Genomic DNA, 21,288 nt, shown 5'->3' on the forward strand with positions numbered 1-21,288 from the left:
GGGGGGGGGGGTTATTGGGTTGCCTTCTATGAGGTGCATTGTCAGTCCTAGTCGCTATTTAAGCCACACAAGAGTTCTTCTGGTAACATCTGTGACATCATCGCACCATTACCCGCAGCATGGCCCCTGGCAACAGAGTTTCGACAGGTAATAGGTTAGCTATTGTCACAGTGCAGGTCCAGTCACGGAACTAAAAGAATTGCTGCTGTGTTTTGCCTCGTATCTGCGGCTTGAATTATTCACCTTGGGTCATGCCAGTGCTATCCACTTCAACCACTAGTAATACTTCTTCGTTGGCTTGTGCAGTTGCAGACCATATATAATGTGAGTTGATGCAATTCGTTGTTGAATTTTGTGCACAGCCAATGCTCGCAAATGCCAGGATGGGGTTGTGGGCAGCTCGCACGCCCTCTTCACGAGCCAGGTGCCAACACCGTGGAATGGCCCTCCACCAGTCAAGCTGCGTCGCATCCTAGACCTTGCAAGTGCCTTTTACTTGTCGCCTGCCCACAACAGCGGTGCATTTGTACTGCCATATGCCAAATGCCAATTGCCTCCCTCAGTACCCTGTGGCTTTTTCTGTTCGGTTAAAATGCTGCTTGTTGGCATGGTGAAATTGCATTGGATGTGTCTTAATTTTATATATTGCTCATGGTAATGACAATTGATATTAAAATACAAATGTTTTTCTCAAGAAGTAAAAGAAACATGGCTTCAGGCATGTTTATGTTTCACCATGCCTTCTAAGCTTGTGTTACTTTTTATCTGTAATGGAGTGCTTTATTTGATTTTCAGTTATCTTTAGCAGAGTGCATTTCTTTCTAAAGACATCATTGTTTGTTTGTTACATGCAGTCATTTTTCAGAACTGCATGCACACAGAGCTCTTTTGCCTAACCTTGCATACTGTTACTAGAATGATAAGATACACTAAATAACCATGGCATGATGATAGGTGATAACACTGATAAGAATTTCAGAGTGGTATGTCCTGGAGCAATATGTGTTGTGTTGGCATGCAGAAGTTTTGGCGTTCTGGACGTCCTACTCCACCACTAAGGATTTTATTTTATTTCTTCATTGTGTTCAAATTGAGGTCTCAACATGGAACCAGGCACAAGATTATGTGGATGCAGGATCCACACTTGCAGCTGCCACTGTGCACTGCCCTCACTTTGCCAGTACCATGATCTCTTTTTGTGCACCATTTGCTACCATCATTGAACACTGGTGCACAACTTGCTCATCACCAGCACCAAGATCGGCAATTGTGCAGTGCACATTGAGAGCAATAAGTGGTTGCATGCAGCCGTAATTAAATCTCTTCAGATGTAAATAGATTTGTGTGAGTGCATTTCTCATGCTAAAAAGCACAAAGATATTGTTCAGTTTTATTATACCAATTTCGAGTGTTAACGAACATTTTTTGTGACCCCGCAAAATTCATAGAAAAGAGATTCTTCCCTGTCTTGCTTGATTCGGTCTCTGTGAAGCATTTGCAGTAGAACCTAGGTGATGCGAATCTCATGGGGAAGACATTCGTTTTCTCAAAAAGTTTTATCTCTGATACAAACAACAATCACTGTGAAGACATGCGGGAAAGGCTTTCACACAGATTTGTTTATGGCCAAGAAAATTTCTTATGGCTACACGACTAAAGCTGGTCACTCATGATGTGTACAGTGTGAAAGAGACTGTGGCGATGTGCATGCTTTGCACCACCACAAACCGCTCCCTGTGCTTGCAGTGCAGTGCGACTAGCAATCGCAGATTCAGGGATGTGCGGGATGGGCCAACTGCCAATTGCTCGCGGTTCATAGCGTGATTGCGATTTCGGTGATCCTGGAACCGCACACTGCCGCAGACTTCTCGCAGAGTGAAAACACAACTCGCAATAGTGACGGCAACATTCTGTGGGCTGCCGCGAACTGTTCATTTTGTGAACAGCATGGCTGGCAATTGCGATGTCAACTGTATGAGGGTAGTGCATAGTGCTCAAGCTGCGGTCATGATTCGTATGTTTGTATCATCCATAGTGGCGCAGGAGAGTGTTCGGAACATCTGAGATTTCACACATCGTACGCTATGCACTCTGGTCAGGGAGTTTTACGAATTCGTATCAACTGGTTTCATGTCGCCGATATTCTACTGCAGTTACAGGTTGTCTTACAGATAAAGCTAGTACTTTTGAAGTGTTTAAATTGAGAAATGAACAACCAGGACTGTGTGTTTATTGGGAAAGTTGTTCTGGTTGCTGTTTTCACATGTTGCGCTCTGTTTGCTTCATAGAAACACGTATTGGTTCCGCGACGCAAGCTGCACTGCTGCTGCTGTGTGAAACATGAGCTTTCTCTTTGTTCTTTTCTTCCTAAAGGCTCCCATAACGGTAACGGATCAGACCCCAATGGAGACGGTGATTGACATGTTCCGCAAGTTGGGCCTCAGGCAGACTCTAGTCACGCACAATGGGTAGGCCTCCACACATCTTGCAGTTGTGGCTGCTTTCTTGTTTAAGCATTGAGTGAGAACTTACAGCTGGAGCATTTATGCGTGCATGTCTCCCGGGATATAGGTCTTAGCATTGAGTGCTGCCTGTGCAACACTGGGGCATGTGCAACACTGGTACTACATTCCTATTGTCGTGCATTTGTAATTCTGTTTCAAATTGTGCACAACTGTGAGTTTGTACAAGCTGTGCTTTCAGATCTGTTGCTATGCGAAAAGGAGTGGAATGCGTAGCCGTGATGAAATATTGCCCAGCACAGCTTATTTGTGGAGCTGTATGTTTCAAGAAAATATATTTGTTTCGCTGTCATTGCTTTCAGGAAAATCTTGGGGGTTATTACCAAGAAGGACGTTCTGCGCCACATCAAGCTTCTTGCCAATGAAGACCCAGAGTCTGTGCTCTTCAACTAGTGTAGTGGAGCGATGTCATCTGAACGGACACTTAAAGCCTGCAGTGTTTGAAGAGGACAGTGTTGGCAGCCCCTGGCATGTTGCCAGGACGGTGCTAGCAGCTGCGCACGTAACTCAAAATGACCCCCTGCGCAGGCAGCTGCTGTGACAGCATGCCCTCAGCTGTACAGCAAAAAGCATGCTCCTGACAAGTGCGTCCTCCTCATCAGGCCACTTCCCCCTTTCAAATTGTTGATGATGCCTGTAGTGATGAATTAGCATGCAGCTGAGCGGGGAAGTGAGCCCCAAGAGCAGCAACGTAGCAGCAAGTGGGGGTCGCCTGTGTCATCCTCTCCGTGGTGCAGCTGCGCTCATTAGTGTACAGTGTGTGGCGCAAAGAACCAATCGTGGGCAGCAGCTGCCATTGATTCTCCAAGCATACCCTTCCCTCCCCCACCCCGTAATTTAAGAAAAACGGCTACTTGTGTGTGCTGCACACAAACTGTCATTTTGAGTAGTTGCTGCATTTACAATGTTCACTGTTGTTTGTATTTTAACACTACTGCATCTTTACTATTTTGTTGCTCTTAACAATATACAACCTGCAGCAAGCTTGAAAAGAACCCTTTGTGTCTTTGTTTGTTTTTCAGCGCTGTTTTGGCATTGCTGTGACATTCAAAAGCTGCACAGCAGTAGTGCCTTGTTCTCTTAACACAAAATGGAAATGCAGTTTATTAGGAAGTGGAAACACCAAATTCTTTCTTTTTTTTTTTGTTTTTTTTTTTGTAGAGGTGTGCGAGTAGTGTTTTTTGTTTAGTTTGTTTTTTGTTTCGAAGCAAATTCGAAGCAAATACTGTTTTTCTGCGAATAATTTCAATAGTTTCTGGTTTATCGGGTTTAATGTCCCAAACCAGCTCGGATTATCAGGGACGCCGTAGTGAAGGGCTCTGGAATTTCGACCACCTAGGGTTTTTTACCATGCACTGACATCGCCTTGCGTTCCATTTCATTGAAATGTGGCCACCGCTGCCTAGATCGAATCCGCGTCCTTGGGATCAGTAGTCGAACCCGGATATATCGAACTCGAAGGGGATCGCGAAATAGTTCGATATATCGATAATTCGATATACAGAAATCTGCTTGTGACGGCACTTACGATGCGAAAAAACGATACCGTATTTGTCGCGTAATCAACCCACTCGCATAATGAACCCACCCTTCACTCTTGCACTCGAGAATTTGGAAAAAGAAAAAAAAAAGCGTTAAGGCCAGCTCGCTCACATGCAAGCGATTGAGCGATCTCAGCCAGGAGTGGCAGCGACAGAGCGAAAAATTTCCAAACTGTGTCCCTCTCGCCGATCGAGCCACCGCGGCAGCTCGGAACAAGGTTTCTGTGTCGCCGCGGCAGAAATCGTGAGCGTTTTCGCTGCATGTCGATGGCGCGCGCCACTCCGTTTCGGTCGTCTCATCCACAGCTCATTTCTTGGCAGCGTGCCAAGATGCTGCGGGGCGGCGCGTTTATCTTTTGATAGCTCCTGCGGTGGCGGGGAGCGAACTTGGTAGAGTGCCCGTGATAGCTTGATTGCACAAGCCTGGTTCCATTTATCACGCCGCGCTTGGGGCGGGCGTCATGATCGCAGCTGACCACGTGCTTTCGTTGATTCATACGTGCAAGGATAAACGATTCCCCCTCCCCCCCCCCTACAAAAAAAAATAAAATAAAAACCTGCTGCTCTTTAACATCCGCAGCCGACCATATCTGACACTACGCCCCACGTACAGCACAGCGACAAGAATAAATGACTCTCCCCCCCCAAAAAAAAAGAGAGAGGGAGAGATTTGCCGCTTCTTAATGTCCGCAGGCGCCATAACCACGTCAGCCGCCGCGCGCAGAGTGTTCGCAACACACGCAGGAGAAAGCGTCGGACGTCTGTCTGAAAACAGGCAGAGCTGGCTTGACGCATGTGTAAGCTGGTGCTGGAGGAAAGAGATAGCTCAGCAAAAGAACGGGCACACCCACGCACATGTCTTGCAAACGTCGTGTACTGGCGCGCGGGAAAGGATAACTGCAGAAGCGCGCGCGCCTTTGGGGAATGGGCGCGGCGCTGCCCAGACCAGCCGTCGCCGAACTGTCCCCTCATTCCTTCCGCACGTGGCTTGAAAATTGCACGCGGCAAACGGCCAAGGGTGATGCGATCGTTTTTGGGGAAGGCACACTTTCCAGTGCGTGGTGCAGAGTTCGATATATTGAGTTCGATATATGACGCGGCTTTCCCATACTTTTGCATGGGATTTTCAAGGGGATATTCCGTGAGTTCGATATAACCAAAATTCGAAATATCCAAGTTCGATATAACCGGGTTCGACTGTAGTCGACGGCCATTACTTCTGGCACCTAAAAGGCGCTGAATGGCACGGTAGGCGTTCTCAAAACTTTTATTTTTGTAGCACACAAAACCATTACATATTTCACTGAGGCTTTATTTAAAAGGCTATCACACACTGAAATCTAAATGTTTTCGTGCAAGAATGCAAGCTGTTCCACATGCCAAGTCAAAGTTCTTCCTCTTGCAGCATTGTTTTCCGCAGCAGTAGTACAGTGGAGACCACTACTATGTAACCACTTATAGTATGGGGCCGGTTATATTGTAGCTTTTGCCGGCCACCAGTTTGGTTTCCATAGGACTCAATGTAAAATCATACCTCTTATTATAACGATCCAGGGTAAATTGAGAAAAAGATGGTACGCAGTATGAGAGAACACTGAACAAAGGTTGAAGGGGAGCCTCAGTTCGCAAGCTGAGCAAATGTTTCGACAAGTCCCCATTGAACCATGAAATGTCATGGTGTACAGACGCTCAGCTACCCTCCTGTGATGCAGTTGAACCCGCATATATCGAACCTGGATATTTCGAATTTTGGTTATATTGAACTCGCGGAATATTCCCTTGAAAATCCCATGTAAAAGTATAGGAAAGCTGCGTCGTATATTGAACTCAATTTCACCGGTCGTTCATACATCGAACTCCGCATCACGCATTGGACGGTGCGCCTTCCCCACCCTCTGCCGTTTGCCGCGTGACGTTTTCAAGCCACGCGCAGAAGGAATGAGAGGGCGCAGTTCGGTGACGGCTGGTCTAGGGCAGCGCCGCGCCCTTTTCCCAAAGGCGCGCGCATCTGCAGTGATCGGTGCCGTGCGCCAGCACGTGACGTTTGCTAGCCATGTGCGTGAAGGAACGAGAGGGAACCAATGCAGCCATGGTGTTTGGGAGAGCGGAAAAACGCGATAAGTGAAGCGCAAGCGTGTGCACACTCTTTTGCCGATCTTTATCTCTCCCTTTCCTCTCCCTTTCCCGGCCTTCGTTTGCAACAGCATGCACTATGCATGCGCGAACGAGCCAGCTCAGCCCGTGGCAGACGCTTTCTCTACTGTGTGTCGTGAACGCTCTGTGCGCAGTGGCTGACGGCGGCCGTTCTTCCTTTTCTTTTTCTTTTGCGGGAGTCATTCATTTTTGCAGTCGTGCTGAACGTACGGCGTAGCATATGTTATGGCGGCTGTGGACGTTAAGGAGCACCAATTTTTTTTTTTTTTCTTTTGTGAGTCATCCTTACTTGTGCTGAACGTGCGGCGCAGTTCTTCTTTTTTTTTTTTTTTTTCGAGAGTCGTCTATTTTTACATCTATGAATCAACAATAGCACACGGTTAGCTGCAATCATGACACCGACTTTTAGCATTGTTCGCTTCAAACGGCATTTGCAGCTATATCACGCTTCCCAGTGGTTCTGTGGCAGTGAACTACGCCCGCCCCAAGCGCGGCATGATAAATCGAATCAGGCTTGTGCAATCAAGCCATCACGGGTACTCTGCTGAGTTGAGTTCGCTCCCTGCCACCGCAGGATCTATCAAAAGTAGTCGAAAGATAAACACTCCATGACGTTATCACTGCTACAGTGAGAACACTGTATCGCTGCGTAGCATCTTGGCGCACTGCCAATAAATGAGCTGTGGATGCGACAGTCGAAATGGAAAAACGTGCCACCAAATGTTTTTTTTTTTTTTTGAAATTCGTGGGAGGTGGGTTCATTATGCAAGTCGGTTGACTACACAGCAAATACAGTATCATTTTTCACGATCCCAAGTGGCTTCTCAAGCCGATTTCTGTATATCGAATTATCGATATATCGAACTATTTCGCGATCCCCTTCGAGTTCGATATATCCAGGTTCAACTGTATACGTGGAACGATTTGCAAAAGGCTGTATTGTCGCGACGACAGAACGTTCCAACCGAAGCATAATGAAGGTACGATGTTGTCGGCTACCACAACAGGGCACTCAACACTAAATGAGGGTTCATCTGCAAGCCTTATTGCAGGGCTTATTTTCCAAACAAGAGGTCTCGTTGCGAGACGCCTCTCACTCTTTGTGGGAACGAAAAGAGCCAAGTGATGAATTAAGTACCACATGGAGTGCAACTGCAGAGGTTAGCGTGACTGGGCATACGGAGTTCCGCGATGGCAGTAGCAATAATTTTTGCAGTTGCGCTGTGCGTGGTATACTAACACTAATCCACTAATCCGAGTGTGCAGCGGACTTAGTGGGATCCTTTTTCTTCTCTGATTAGTAAGGAAGTTTTGAAAGGAAAGCCACTCGTCTGGCATGCATTTTACATAAAACTAATGTTTTGATTATAGCATGGTACTGTGGTCTACGCTGTACTTGAAAATAGAACTACATAAAGCAACTATTCCAGAAATACAATTTGCGCACGACAAATGCTTGGAGATTTTGAATACCAAACAACTGGATCAGATCGAATCGAATGTCGAATTCTGGGCTATTCGACTACTTATATCAAATATTTGTACATGCCTAGTTTTTTGTGTTCTTGCTTTGGAAATATGTGTAAGACATATAATGAACATGGATCATCATATTAGCTTTTCCTGTGTCCAGTGATTAATATCTCATGGAATCTCTTTTATGAAGGTTCAATTTAAGCAACTGGCTGATGGCTGTAACTTTACAAGTAGAGTTGAGTTTTTGTGAGGCATACAGAAACTGCTGCTATTTTTGCTGCAAGTGTTAATGTTCCCCAGATCATGAACAAACAGAAGAAATTCAGCTGTAATATATTAATCGAGCAGAGGCAGATAACACATGGCAAGTTGTCTTTTCTCAATCAAAATTCTGTACTGAAATGCACTGAACTAATAATTTGGTTTCACCACTCCTTCGACTAGTAGTTGGTGCTGAACTTTAGCTGTATTTTATTTTCTGGCCCCTTCTGCACACAAGTTAAAAATTGTAGCCTTCATCAAGAGTACTTGCATTATGGGAAAGGCGAAGCTCATTTTAAAAGAGCTCCCTTCTAAAAACTGCTTGTGGCATGGCTGTCGGTGGTGCACGTCTCTCAGCTTGCTCGAAAGGCAATGCTGAGCATTCTTGTTTCATCAATCGGCCACATCCACTCATTGTTTTAGGCATCTAGCTTGGCTGGATACAAACAGTGCGAACAGATAGAAGTGAAAGGATGCAAATGCTGGATTTTTATGAGAACGAGGCCTTTAATGCTATCACATTAAGAGGGAGAGAACAAATGATAGCCGAGAGGCAGTACCTACTCATTGAAGAGGTACCAGGGTTTTGAAAACATGAAGCAACAAAAAGAAATTTAACTGATATGATGACATGTCCTGCTTTGCCAGGAATTGAAAAAAATGTCAGTTCAGTTCAAAAGATATAGCGCCAGAATGGACAGCACACAGATAGCACTGTTCTGTGTGCTGTCCGTTTTGGTGGTACATCCCTTCAACTGAACATGCACCAACCAGCCCCCAACAAGTATTATTTAGTTATCTTTTTAAGAGGGGAAGTGTTCAGGTCATATAGTTGAAACAAGAATTGTTGAATAAGGTGGTGCTTTCAGCAAAATGAAATGCGAAATCACTGGTGTAGAGGAAAGGTATTGTGAATCTGGAGTGAACATCAGCAAAAGAAATTCCAGGGGCACTTTGGACAACTAAAGTATGATGAGGTGAAAGCGTCTGTTGCCAAGTGGTCCGAAGCTTTCCACTACAGCACATTTTTGTCTTTTCACTGCCTCGCTTCGTTTCTTTACAGCTCGGTTAAATTGTCCCCAGAGAATTGTGACAGATGCTGTGCCTTTTATTTGCTGGCAACCAATTTGAAATGCAATGGGGCAGAGATGTTCAGGGCAATAGGTTTAAGAGTGTGGGGATGAAAGGGACACGTGCATGTGTCCAGAAAGGGAAGAAGTCCAGCTTGCAAATATTGCCTCACCGCTGTCCCTCTTCTGGCGCCACCAAGTGGCCAAACCATATCTTAGCACATGGCCGAGCGTCTTCATAATCTTTCTCGAGCTTCGCTTCATTAAAATACCAGCCGGGTTGTTCTGCTGTTTGCCACGTTAGTTGGTGACATTTGGTGGACCGTGCCAGGTAACGTTCCATGTATGTTGACCACGAAGGCATCAGTGACGCTGCTCAGCGACGCGCGGACGCCACTCCCATTCATAAAGCGAGCTGTTGCCTCTGATGCCTCCAACCCGAGTTTGAGCCACTGACCACACAGGTGCGAGCCATGACTCAGTACGGGCAGCCAGACAAGTTGGTATACTCTAACAACGCCCCACCGTTCGTCCTTCTCGCCCCTAATCACTGCCATCATTTCATGGTGACCCGTTCGAGGATATGGTAGACTGGTTGGCCAGTTTTGACAGTGTGGCCACGTTCAACCAATGCGACGGCGAATGGAAGCTGATGAACGTCTATTTCACGCTGCAAGACTCGGCCAAGACATGGTTTGAGAACCACGAGGCGTCCTTTACCAACCGGACAGCTTTTCGCCATGAGTTAAGGAAAACACGGAGTTAGCCACTCGTTCGAGGTTTCTGCAGTCAAATGAGAGCGTGGCCATGTTTGTCGAGGACATGACGCAAGTTTCAATCGGGCCGACCCTACCATGCCTGAGGCAACGAAGGTACGGCATCTCATGCGTGGGGTGAAGGAACAGCTGTTTGCTGGCATCATTCGCCACCCTCCAAAACTGTTACGGACATCACAAAAGAAGCTGTAAGCATGGAACGCTCAGTGCAGGAACCGAGTGCCCAATACGGCCGTCAGGCAAGCGTAGCGGCCACACACTACTGCCCGCCCGTGCCAGTAGCCAGGGACGAGTTATTGCGAGAGCTTGTGAGAAGCATTATCCGCGAAGAGCTGCAAAATCTGCGCTTTGATGCTCCATCTGCAATGATTTCTTCAACTGGGGACGTCATACGTGATGAAATCCGGCAAGCGCTGCAGCCACCGCAGTACCACTACCTAAGCTATCATCATGACTTACAGCGATGTCCTACGCCGACCTGCCCCCGAGTCGCATCCGATTCGCCCCGTTGCCGGACCACCTCCCCGGTGCCTGCAGCAGCATCAAGATCTGCGCCCCGTCGAGCCGTAGCGAGACCTGCGTCCCGCTATCATGAAAGCGCACTTGTGGCGAGCCTGGTCATATTCTTCGCAATTGCCAATACTGGAGGATAGGTTTGAGAGGATTCCCAGCGAACGCGCTTCGACCCCGTTATGGCAAAAGACCGCAGGGCATTGAGGATTACCTGGCCTCTCACGAGCTGCACCCGACTTTACGGTAACGGCACTCGCGATCATCCCCGAGGCGCTTTGCTTCACCCAGTCGATCCTCCTCCTCTGAATAATTCAGAGGCACGTCCTCTCGCTCGGAAAACAACACGGCGACCTCCGGGGTGAGGTCGCCGCTACTGCTGAGATTCAACAGCATCCACCCGACAATTTGACGCGATGGCCCGATCGGCGACGACACGACAAACTTAACGACGTTATAGGCACCGTGCAGAAGTAACTCGCGGTGCGACGCGCGCGCCCCTCGCGGCGGGAAGAACAGTTTGGTAGGGAGACGTGCGCCCGGCCGTGCAGCGGAGACGCAGCGGATCTGCTGTGCGTGGTGCGCATTCGCCGTTCGTTCTTTCGATTCGCGGCATTCTATGGTCACAAATGAATTGCTGGGTTGCAGACCTTGGATTGCTGCTGTTGCACACATTTTCACTGGCCTGATAAAATAGTTTTCAGTCACCGAATAAGCTTTACGAAGCGAAGCGACGCTAAGGTGAATCGCTGCCTTCCAACGAGCAGTGAGCTGGCAATCATGCCCGGGTATTGCCGCGTCCAGATTTACCGCAACCTGCAAAAAAAAAAAAAAAATATTTAAAGACATTGGGCAACTCGCATCAGCGCTACTGGGACCGCCGGGCGCACCCAGTGGGCCGCGCTCGTGAATGCAGTTGTTAATTGCATAATTTTTATGTATGCATGCTGTCCTGTGGTCTGTACCTGTCTACGATAGCTTGCATAAGCACTAGTACAATGCAGAGAGTAATCAACAGGAATTGAGCGTTTTAATGGCGCATTTACTATGTCTTGCGCATTAGTTTGCGAATTTACCGTGCCAACTTTTTTTTTTGCTTGCTTGCTTGCTTTCATTATTTTTTTTCCCCCCTCTCAGCTCGTTCCTTTTTTTTTTTCCTTCGCTGTCCGCTTCGTCCTCCTCTGTAGATGTGATTCAGGAGATGTCATTCCATACGCTTTATTCATTTAGTTGTGTTAATGACATTTCGATTTCTACTGAGCTGTTGAACCTCGAATGATAAGCTGTTTCTCATGCGATACTGCTCAATCGAGACTGTAGTAGTAAATAAGTAAAAAAAAAATGAATTATTTTTTTTTTACTTATTTGTGGACGCTCTGAACAGATATGGCATTCAGTACATGCCATCCTGCTCCAAACAAGTTGTCGAGTGGCTGACTGCCACCTGTTACCTTCCCCTGTCAAAACTTAATTTTGTGGCAGAGGACTTGAAAGTACCGTTAAAGAGGCGTTAAGGATCGTTAAAAAAACAAACGAAAGAAAACGCATTCAAGTCGGGATGAGGCAGGACGTTCTTTCGACAAAGAAAATTAAGCATGCTACAATTCTGACATGTGACAGAGAGGAAGACATGCATGTGTATTGGAAACTGTAGAGCGTTTGTGCAGTGCTGTAAGGGAATTTTCATTCTCACAGCTGTGTCGCTGTATCAGCGACCGCGTGCTATCTGCCATCCTTTCCCTTATCGTTGAGAAAAGTGGCAACCGCCTCACCAGAAAACAGCTAAAGCTCTTCAAAATCCGTCTGCGTAATATCAGTGCCTGCGGCATTTTCAGGCCCCCGTAATCGCGTTCTAGAGTTTTCAGGCTTGTCGCTTTTTATTTTTTAGACTTTTTTCTCTACAGCTTCATTCATTCCTATTCTTCTCCCAAGCCCTGTATACATGGACTCGACAGCACCGGGTCGGGTAAGCGTCGAGTAAGCGAGGTCACAATTACTCGACCCGATTGGTGTCTACAAGAACTCGCTTTCTAGCGAGTAAGTATCGCAGCGGCGCGTAGCGTCGAGATTTGTAGTTATTGTGCAAGTTTCTTACTCGTATTTGATTCCGTTGCCTTTTACTATCGAGAGCTTCGATTATTCTTTTTTATCGTTGATGAGGGCTAAAAAGCATTCAACTTCGCTGACACTCCTCGCCGCTCCGGTTGCTTTTTAATCCCAGAGTTCGCCATAACTCGACTCGCTGACTCGACAGCGTCTACATGTTTTTAGACAAGCGGGTCAAGCGAGTTAACCTACCCCCTGCAAGCGAGTTAACGCGACCCGCTCCGCGGCTATTTTACTCGACCCGACTGGGTATACATGAACCCGACAACTGGTTTTTTACTCGACAGGCTTACTCGACCCGACTCTGTCGAGTCCATGTATACAGGGCTCCATACTCTTCCGTCCTTCTCGGCCGTTCGATTCCCCGCAGCGTCTTTTTTTTTTTTTCTCACCCACCCCCGCTTGGGGCATCCGAGCTGGCCTTTGTGAAGCTGTGGAGGAGGAGGGGCGTTCGCCACTTGGGAGGAGGGGCGTTCGCCACAAATGTTTTTTTGTATATTTTTACATTTTTACCGTGTTTTTGACGCCCCTCACCCTCCTACCCTCTTCGTTTTTTGCTCGGCCTTTTCCAACTGCGCGCGCTTCTGTCGTCTTCCGTTTAGCGTGTTTCTAGCCTAGAACTAAACGCCCAACGGGCGGCCAGGGCTCGTCCCTGTCTCTGCGTCTTGTGCCGTGTGGCTCTCGCATTATTTATGCTTCGCTACGTCGCTCGAGCTGGCCAAAACTTCTACCATTTCGTTGTGCAGGCCGCCTTTTCAAGCGCGCGCCCTGCCTAGGCGGCCGCGCGTCTCCCTATCAAACTGTTCCGGCGCTCACTCGTGGCGCTGCCTGTTCGCCGCGAGTGCTGCCCCCTGGTTTTCTGCACGGTGCCCATAGGTAGTGTTCTAGAATTGAGAAGTGTGCTGTATGCCGCCGGCGAGCTGGTCGTTTCAGCGATGACCACTCCGTTGCAATATGATAGGGCGCTGTAGGTAGGAGGAGCGCAATAAGCGCTAACCGCCGCCGTCACCGCTAGTTCCTCGGGCCCCGAAGGCGCGCAACAATAAACTGTGTCGCTTTCGCGCCCAAACGCTTCACTTAATGTATTAAACCGGTTATGTGCATGAATAAAAGAACGTTTCCTATAAAAGTGGCCGCCGTCGGGAAAATATTGTTACGAGTGGAAATCACGAATCGATGGGTAACGCCACTCTGAAATCGCTGGGCACCGCTTAGCCGCACAACTCAACACCCACACACCCAGACACTTCTTTCTTCACTTGCTTAATGCCAGCATGGTACACCACATAACATTACTCCCGCCGCAGAAGCACAGTCCCGGTGCGTTCTAGGTAAACGAAGCAGGGCGTGAATAATACGGCTCGAGTCGTGTCACATGCACAATGTCGGAAGCTTGTGATGCAGAAGACTTCGGGTTCAAAGGTTCGATTTCGTATGTGACGGCGGTGACTCGGCGCAAGATACGGTAGGGGCCTATGTAGCGTGTTAGAAGTTTTTCGCACAAGCCCATTCGGCGTGATGAGAGCCAGAGCAGAACGAGAGCCTGTTATAACGGGATTGCTGGGAGGCAAAGAGCCTGTCGCGAGCAATGTGGCGAGCATCTTTAGCGCGGGAGATGGCATCACGAGCGTAAGTACTAGTGGCGTCATCAGTAGTGGGTAGCGATGTATGAAAGGGGAGTAATGAGTGTCGGCCAAAGAGCAGATAAAAGGGAGAGTAGCCAGCGGTATCGTGACGAAAAGAGTTATAGGCAAATATTACAAAGGGTAGATTAATGTCCCAATCCCGATGGTCGCCAGAGACATACATTGATAACACATATGTGAGCGTACGGTTGGGCGCTCTGTCAGGCGGTTGGTTTGAGGATGATAGGCGGTGGTAAATTTGCGGCGGACGGTGCTCACACGAAGTAGCTCATCAACCACTCTGAAGAGGAAGCAGCGACTACGATCCGTCAGTAGTTCACGAGGGGCACCGTGTTGTAGTATCACGTCGTGGAGGACGTGATGCCAGCGACGTCTGTAGCGCAGCTGGTTGAGATCGCGCGGGTAATGGCGTAACGCGTAGCATAGTCGGTCGCTACGGCGATCTATTTGTTGCCCGACGCAGAGACCGGGAGGAGTCCAAGCAAATCAACACCAACACGGAAAAACGAGTCATTCGTGATGGATATTGCCCCGCCGGGGTGGTACAGGGGTAAGACGCCCGACTATCTGTCCGGAATTCCCGGGTTCGAACCCGACCTCGGCGGCTGCGTTTCGATGGAGGCGAAACGAAGTGGCGTCCGTGTGCTGTGCGATGTCAGCGCATGTTAAACATCACTAGGTGGTCGAAATTACTCCGTAGCCCTCCACTACGGCTCCTCTTTCCACTTTCACTCTCACCTTCCTTCCTTCCCTTACGGCGCGGTTCAGGTGTCCACAGACACAAATGTGAAGATACTGCGCCTTTCCCTTCCTGTGAACCAGTTATTATATTCGGGATGGATATTGGCTGTTGGTGTCCTGATGGCAATGCGGATGGTTTTTTCCGACACTTGCACAGCTCACATGCGGCCACATAATGTTGAACTGAGCGATAGAGGCCCGTCCAGTAAAAACGTCGGCGCACACTGTCATACGTGCGGGACACGCCAAGATGTCCAGCGGTGGGAGCATTATGAAATTGTTCCAAGATGGTGGAGCCCAGATGTTTCGCAACGACGAGCAAGAGCAGAGCGTCGCATATTGCGGCGGTATAATCCCCTTGGAGTACGAACATGGTGAGGGCAGGATGAGACTGGCCGGTAGTCAGACGGTCGATGATAGACCGGAGCGCGGAGTCCAAGCGCTGTTCGTAGGCTATGTGGAGAAAGGCCGATGCAGACAGGACGCATGCGTCAATGTCACAAGCCGTACAGCTGGGAGGGTCGACAGGGTGGCGGGACAATCAGTCTGAATCTTGAAGCCGACCAGACCCATAGACCACGGAAAAGGTGTATTCTTGCAATCTTAATGCCCAGCGTCCCAAACGTCCAGTAGGGTCTTTGAGTGAAGAGAGCCAGCACAAGGCATGGTGGTCTGTGATAACAGTAAAGGGTCGTCCAAACAAATAAGGGCGAAATTTTGCAATAGCCCAAACAAGAGCTAGGCACTCCCTTTCTGCTATAAGAGTAATTTTGTTCTGCTCAAGAAAAACTACAGGAAGCGGCAACTTGCGTAGAAACTTACACCAGAGAGAGGGGCCTAAGATGCTCGACGGAGAAGTCGGAACTCCTCAGGATCGGCAAGCATCCCACCCAAGCGACACTGGATGTCGTTCTCGAGGGACAGAACATCCCGGAAAAGAACATGATAAAGATCCTGGGCATGTGGTTGCAAGGAAGCCGGAAATGCAGCCACACCATCAGCCTGCTGAGTAAGGCGGCAGAGCAGGTGGGCCGTATGATCAACAGAGTCTCCCAAAAGAGAGATGGAATGAGAGAAGAAGACACTCTCAAGCTAGTTAACAGCCTAATTGTCAGCCGAGTCACGTACTCCCTGCCGTACCACGCGACGACCAAGGCGGAAAGAGAGCAAGCCGACATCATTCTCAGGAAGGCGTACAGGTCTGCTCTGCACCTACCCAAGCACACGTCGAACGAAAAGTTGCTCCAGCTAGGCATCAGCAACACCTTCAGCGAGCTCGCCGAAGCTCTGCTGGGAACGCAAATCACGAGACTCAGAGGCACCCCCACGGGACGAGCGCTCCTAAGAAGGTTGGGTCGGGACACGAGCGGACTGGTAGACAGATACGCGGACGTACCGGACCACCTTAGGAAATTAATTAACGTGGGACCATTGCCGAAAAACATGGACCCCAATCTTCACGAAAACAGACGAAAAGCGAGGGCCGAGTACGTTGAGAGAACACTAGCCCAGTTAGACAACACCGTATACACGGAAAAGCGAGGGCCGAGTACGTTGAGAGAACGCTAGCCCAGTTAGACAACACCGCATACACGGACGCTGCCGTATATCCGCGCGAGAGAGAACGCGTAGCCGCGACGGTAGTGGTAAACAAGGAAGGAAACATGATCACGTGTGCCACGGCAAAGGTCGCCGGCACAGCGGAAGCCGAAGAAATTGCCGTCGCGCTGGCGGCAGCAGAAGGCTACAGAACGGGCCGATCTCTCAACATACTGACGGACTCGAAGGAGACGTGCAGGAGCTACACGAGGGGCAGGATCAGCAGAACAGCCCTTAAAATACTTAGCGGGGCAACCTCCGCCGAGGAGAAACCCAGGCATAACCTAATCTGGATCCCGGGCCACACGGGCATAGGGGGGAACGAAAGAGCAGACAGCCTAGCTCGAGGTTACGCATTCCGAGCAGGGCAGTCAAATGCTCCGGAGCTCCGCCTACAGGCTTGCGAGGGGGGATACGCAGAGATCTTGCTCTTGCATAGGGGAGCTAGAATTAGATATCCACCACCACACAAAGCCCTAACAAAGGAGGAAGCGACCGGCTGGCGCAGATTACAGACCAACTCCTTTCCTAACCTACACATACTTAATAAAATGTTCCCGACACAATACAGAGCCACCTGCCCTTGGTGCGATGCCACACCTACACTTTATCATATCACGTGGGAATGCGAACGCAACAAAGCATTCCACCAACACGAAGACCCGAGTGCGGAGCAATGGGAGAGTCGGCTCACCAGCGGCGAGCTCGCGACCCAAAGGGCCTTAGTGCAGCACGCGACTGATGCAGCACGACTCAGTGGAGACTTGGGGCCCACCCTTGCTGACGAGAAGTCTCAAGTCGCCAGCGCCAGAGAAGACGACGGAGACTTCACAACCGCGAAACCCTTGAAATATTCAATAAAGTTTTCACTCACTCACTCACTCTGCTCTAGATAGTAGGCGGCTGGCATACGCAATCACTCTGGTGCAGCCGTGGTGGCGCTGAGCGAGGATAGCTCCAATGCCGTGACCACTGGCGTCAGTGCGGAGTTCGGTAGGGGCCGAAGGGTTGAAATGAACCAAGACGGGTGGATTGGTGAGAGCAGCGATAAGTTCGGAGAAAGCTGCAGCTTGGTCAGGGCCCCAAGAGAAAGGTGCATCTTTTTTCAGTAGGGGGGTGAGAGGGCGAGCAAGTGCTGCGAAGTTCTGGACGAAACGACGGAAATAACACAAGCCAAGAAACCTTCGAACATCACTAACGTGGTGTGGGAAAAGTACGAACGGCACGAATCTTATCGGGGTCAGGCTGGACACCAGCAGCAAGAACTTTGATTTCCCGATGATTGATTGATTGATTGATTGATTGGTTCACAGGAAGGGAAAGGCGCAGTATCTGTCACTTGTTTCTGTGGACACCTGAACCGCGCCGTAAGGGAAGGGAGGAAGGTGGGAGTGAAAGTGGATAGAGAGAGGAGCCGTAGTGGGGCTGGGCTACGGAGTAATTTCGACCACCTGGGGATCTTTAACGTGCGCTGACATCGCACTGCACACGGACGCCTCTTCGTTTCGCCTCCATCGAAACGCAGCCGCCGAGGTCGGGTTCGAACCCGGGTACTCGGGCACAGTAGTCGGGCAAAACTGCATTTCTTGGAGTCGAGTTGAAGGCCGGCGCGGCGGAATAGCTCGAGAATGGTAGAAAGGCGAGAGAGGTGGCTGTCAAAAGTGGACGAGAAAACAATGACGTCGTCTAATTAAGTAACAAAGACAAGTGTGGACCACTTGTCTTTGTTACTTAATTAGGCCGCGCAGCAACGAGTCCATCATCCGTTCGAAAGTTGCAGGAGCGTTACATATAGGCCAAAATGGCATGACTTTAAATTGGTAGAGGCCGTCAGGAGTGATAAATGCTGTTTTTTCGCGGTCTCGTTCATCGTCGGAGATTTGCCAGTAGCGAGAGCGAAGGTCGATGGAGGAAATGGAGGAAAAGTAGCTGGCTCCATGTAAGCAATCAAGTGCATCGTCGATGCGCGAAAGAGGGTAGACGTCTTTTCTGGTCAACTCGTTTAGGTGGCGATAGTCGACGCAGAATCTTCAGCTCCCATCTTTTTCTGAACTAGCCCAACAGGTGACGCCCAGGGACTGTTTGAAGGCTCAATCATGTCGTCGGACAGCATCTTGTCAACTTTAGGTTGAATCGTCTGGCGCTCGGAAAGAGACCCGGTACGGTCGCTTGTGAACAGGAGCAGCATCGCCGGTGTCGATGCGGTGGGCTGCAACAGACGTTTGGCCAAGAGGTCGGGCCCCAAAATCAAAAATGTCGCTATATGAAAGCAACAGCTTGTAGAGCGTGTCGACAGAATCAGGTTGCAGGTTGGCCTCAATCATGCTGAAAACAGGATCACTGTGTAAAGGAGACGACAAAGGAGTGGTAGGGGCTGTGCAAGGTGCAGAGGGAGGGTCGGTAGTTAGGGCTGAAACTTCACAGTCGGTTAGGGGGTATAGTTCAGCTAATGATATTCCGTCGGCGAGCACTTGGGTCGACAAACTGAAGTTTAGGACTGGGAGAGTGGTGCGATTCTGAGATACGTGTACGATGAGGTGTGGGAGGATGACGTGACGCTGCAGGACGACGTCTGTAATTGGGCACGCCAGGTAGTCTCCACCGGGCACGGGCGGGAAAGGGCACATAGGAATATTGTAGTGTGGTAATCTTCATCGTTATAGCCACTGAAATGCGTCGCGTGCTGCCGCTCTCAAGGACGAAGAAGTTGGTCGCTGCCTTGCTCATTCGCCACGCCTGACGCTCCGCTGCGAGTTCCTCCTGAGCGGCTGGATCCATCTGGGTTTATCGAATAAATACACCTCTACAATTGCTGCAGATGCTGCTGGGTACGTTCCCGTCCACCCTGGAACTAAGAAGCCGCACATTACCCTCTGCTTCCAGCATGCCGGATGACACTGCGTCGACATCGTCGCCCCTCCCAACCACCGTGCTGTGTTCTGGAGCTCTACGGCAACGTGATCCGTGCCTCTTCAGTGGCACAGTCGACCAAGACGTCGGCGATTGGTTGTCGGCATATGAGCGAGTCAGTAGTTACAACAGATGGTACGACGCTATCAAGCTAAGTAACGTAATCTTTTATCTAACTGACGTGGCGAACCTCTGGTTTCGCAACCATGAGGCAAACCTGCCATCTTGGTCTTCATTTAAAAAGAATTTCGCGGAAGTGTTCGGCCGCCCTGCGGTTCGCAAGCTCCGGGCAGAACAACGCTTGCGTGAGCGCACTCAGCATGCCGAAGAGTCGTTCATCAGTTATATAGAAGACATCGTGGACCTGTGCAAGCGTGTCGATCCGCTAATGTCAGAAGCGGATAAGATCGAAAACATCATGAAAGGCATCTCTGACGACGCGTGCCAGATGCTCTGGGTGAAAAATCCTGCCACGGTCAGTGACGTGATCAAGCTTTGCCAGAATTACGACGTGCTTCGTAAGAAGCGCGCTTCTACCCGGCGGTCCGGTGTTAGAGACGACGCCATCTCTACACTAGCGCTTGGCGGTTCTACCCCATCAGAGGACAGCCCTTTGCTTCAACAAACCAAAGCCTTCGTTCGAGAAGAGGTCACCCGCAAGCTATCACTGGTCCCTCGGTTACAGGATACTGGCTTCCTTGCTCCTGACATGGCTCCGTCTTTGTCCCTACCATACGGCGTGCCGTGCAAGATCACATCACTGATGTCCTTCCGCCCAACTCTATGCTCCCGCCCAGCACTGTGCTGCCGCCCAGCCCCGTGCCGGCGCAAATAACGGCACCACTGACTTACGCCCAAGTTACGGCCAGGCCGCTAATGCCATCAGCATCTCTTCCCTACCAGGCCGCTCCTTCCAACCTTCCTTCGCCTTTGCCTGGGTCTGCATTCCATGTCCCTATTCCAAGGGTACGCCAACGCCCTACGAACTCTTGGCGTACCGAGGACAACCGGCCAATCTGCTACTCTTGCGGGCTGCCGGGCCATGTCGCACGCCTTTGCCGCCAACGCCTTCCACCTTCTCGACCTGACCTCTGGAACTACTCCTACGATACAGACCAGCCCTCGCCGAGAACTCCGCCCGGTTCCGACTTTGTATCCCGTGACAATCAAACGTATACAACTCGCCGATCATCGTCCCCTCGTCGCCGTTCCCCGTCCCCGCTTCCCCGACGTTCTACCGGCGCTGTTGAGGAAAACTAACAGTCGCAGTTCCCGGGGCAAGAACTGCGCTTGGTTCGAACTCTTCAAGTCCTCCGTGTTCTCCCACTAACGTAATACAAGTGTTTGTCGACGGCGTCGCAGTTCTCGCTCTTGTCGACACGGGCGCTGCCGTATCCGTCATGAGTAAAGCTCTTTGCCATCGTCTTCGTAAGGTGACCACCGCGCTTTCCGACTTTTCGCTTCGCACCGCCTCATCACAGCGCATTCATCCCTCAGCGGCGTGCACGGCCCGTGTTCTCATCGAAGACGTCTTACACACCATCGAGTTTATTGTACTGTCTCACTGCTCACACGACATTATCCTGGGCTACGATTTCCTTTCCACTCATCGTGCCGTTATTGACTGCGCCCGCGCGGAAGTTTATTTTTTACCTCTTTGTGATACCGTCTTATGTGACGTCCCTACCCGGTCTGCAAAACTCCTTGTCGCCAATGACATACATTCTTCCCTTTTCTGCTGCCCTCGTTCCATTCTCCTGTGAAAGCGCGACTGCTTCGACTGTCTTCTTCACACCTTCCGACGCACACCATCCCTGCCTCCTGCTTCCATTTGCTGTTCTCAAGTTCGAAGATGGCCTTAGTGCAATGTACGTCTCAAATCCATTTTCGTGCCCGTCCGTCCTGCTACGCGGAGAGTGTCTCGGTCGTATTGAAGAACTTGATCCCGCGCTTGTAAATACTCTTTCTGCCACGCC

At 49.8% G+C, this 21,288-nt stretch overlaps 1 protein-coding gene across 4 annotated transcripts in view; it reads left to right on the top strand.

The window, feature by feature from the left end:
- Positions 1-3,517, top strand: part of ClC-c (chloride channel protein 3) — a 126,636-nt gene extending 123,119 nt beyond the window's left edge. For all 4 annotated transcript variants that reach the window (XM_084602963.1, XM_084602964.1, XM_084602965.1 and 1 more), the window contains 3 exons: positions 363-481; positions 2,374-2,468; positions 2,825-3,517. In XM_084602963.1, the coding sequence (XP_084459089.1) occupies positions 363-481; positions 2,374-2,468; positions 2,825-2,915 (305 nt within the window). In that variant the 3' untranslated portion in view covers positions 2,916-3,517. The remainder of the gene's footprint in view (positions 1-362; positions 482-2,373; positions 2,469-2,824) is intronic.
- The last annotated feature ends 17,771 nt before the right edge of the window (positions 3,518-21,288 follow it).

Source organism: Amblyomma maculatum, chromosome 4 (assembly GCF_055883805.1).
Source record: "Amblyomma maculatum isolate TAMU_Amacu chromosome 4, ASM5588380v1, whole genome shotgun sequence".
NCBI classification, from domain to species: Eukaryota; Metazoa; Arthropoda; class Arachnida; order Ixodida; family Ixodidae; genus Amblyomma; species Amblyomma maculatum.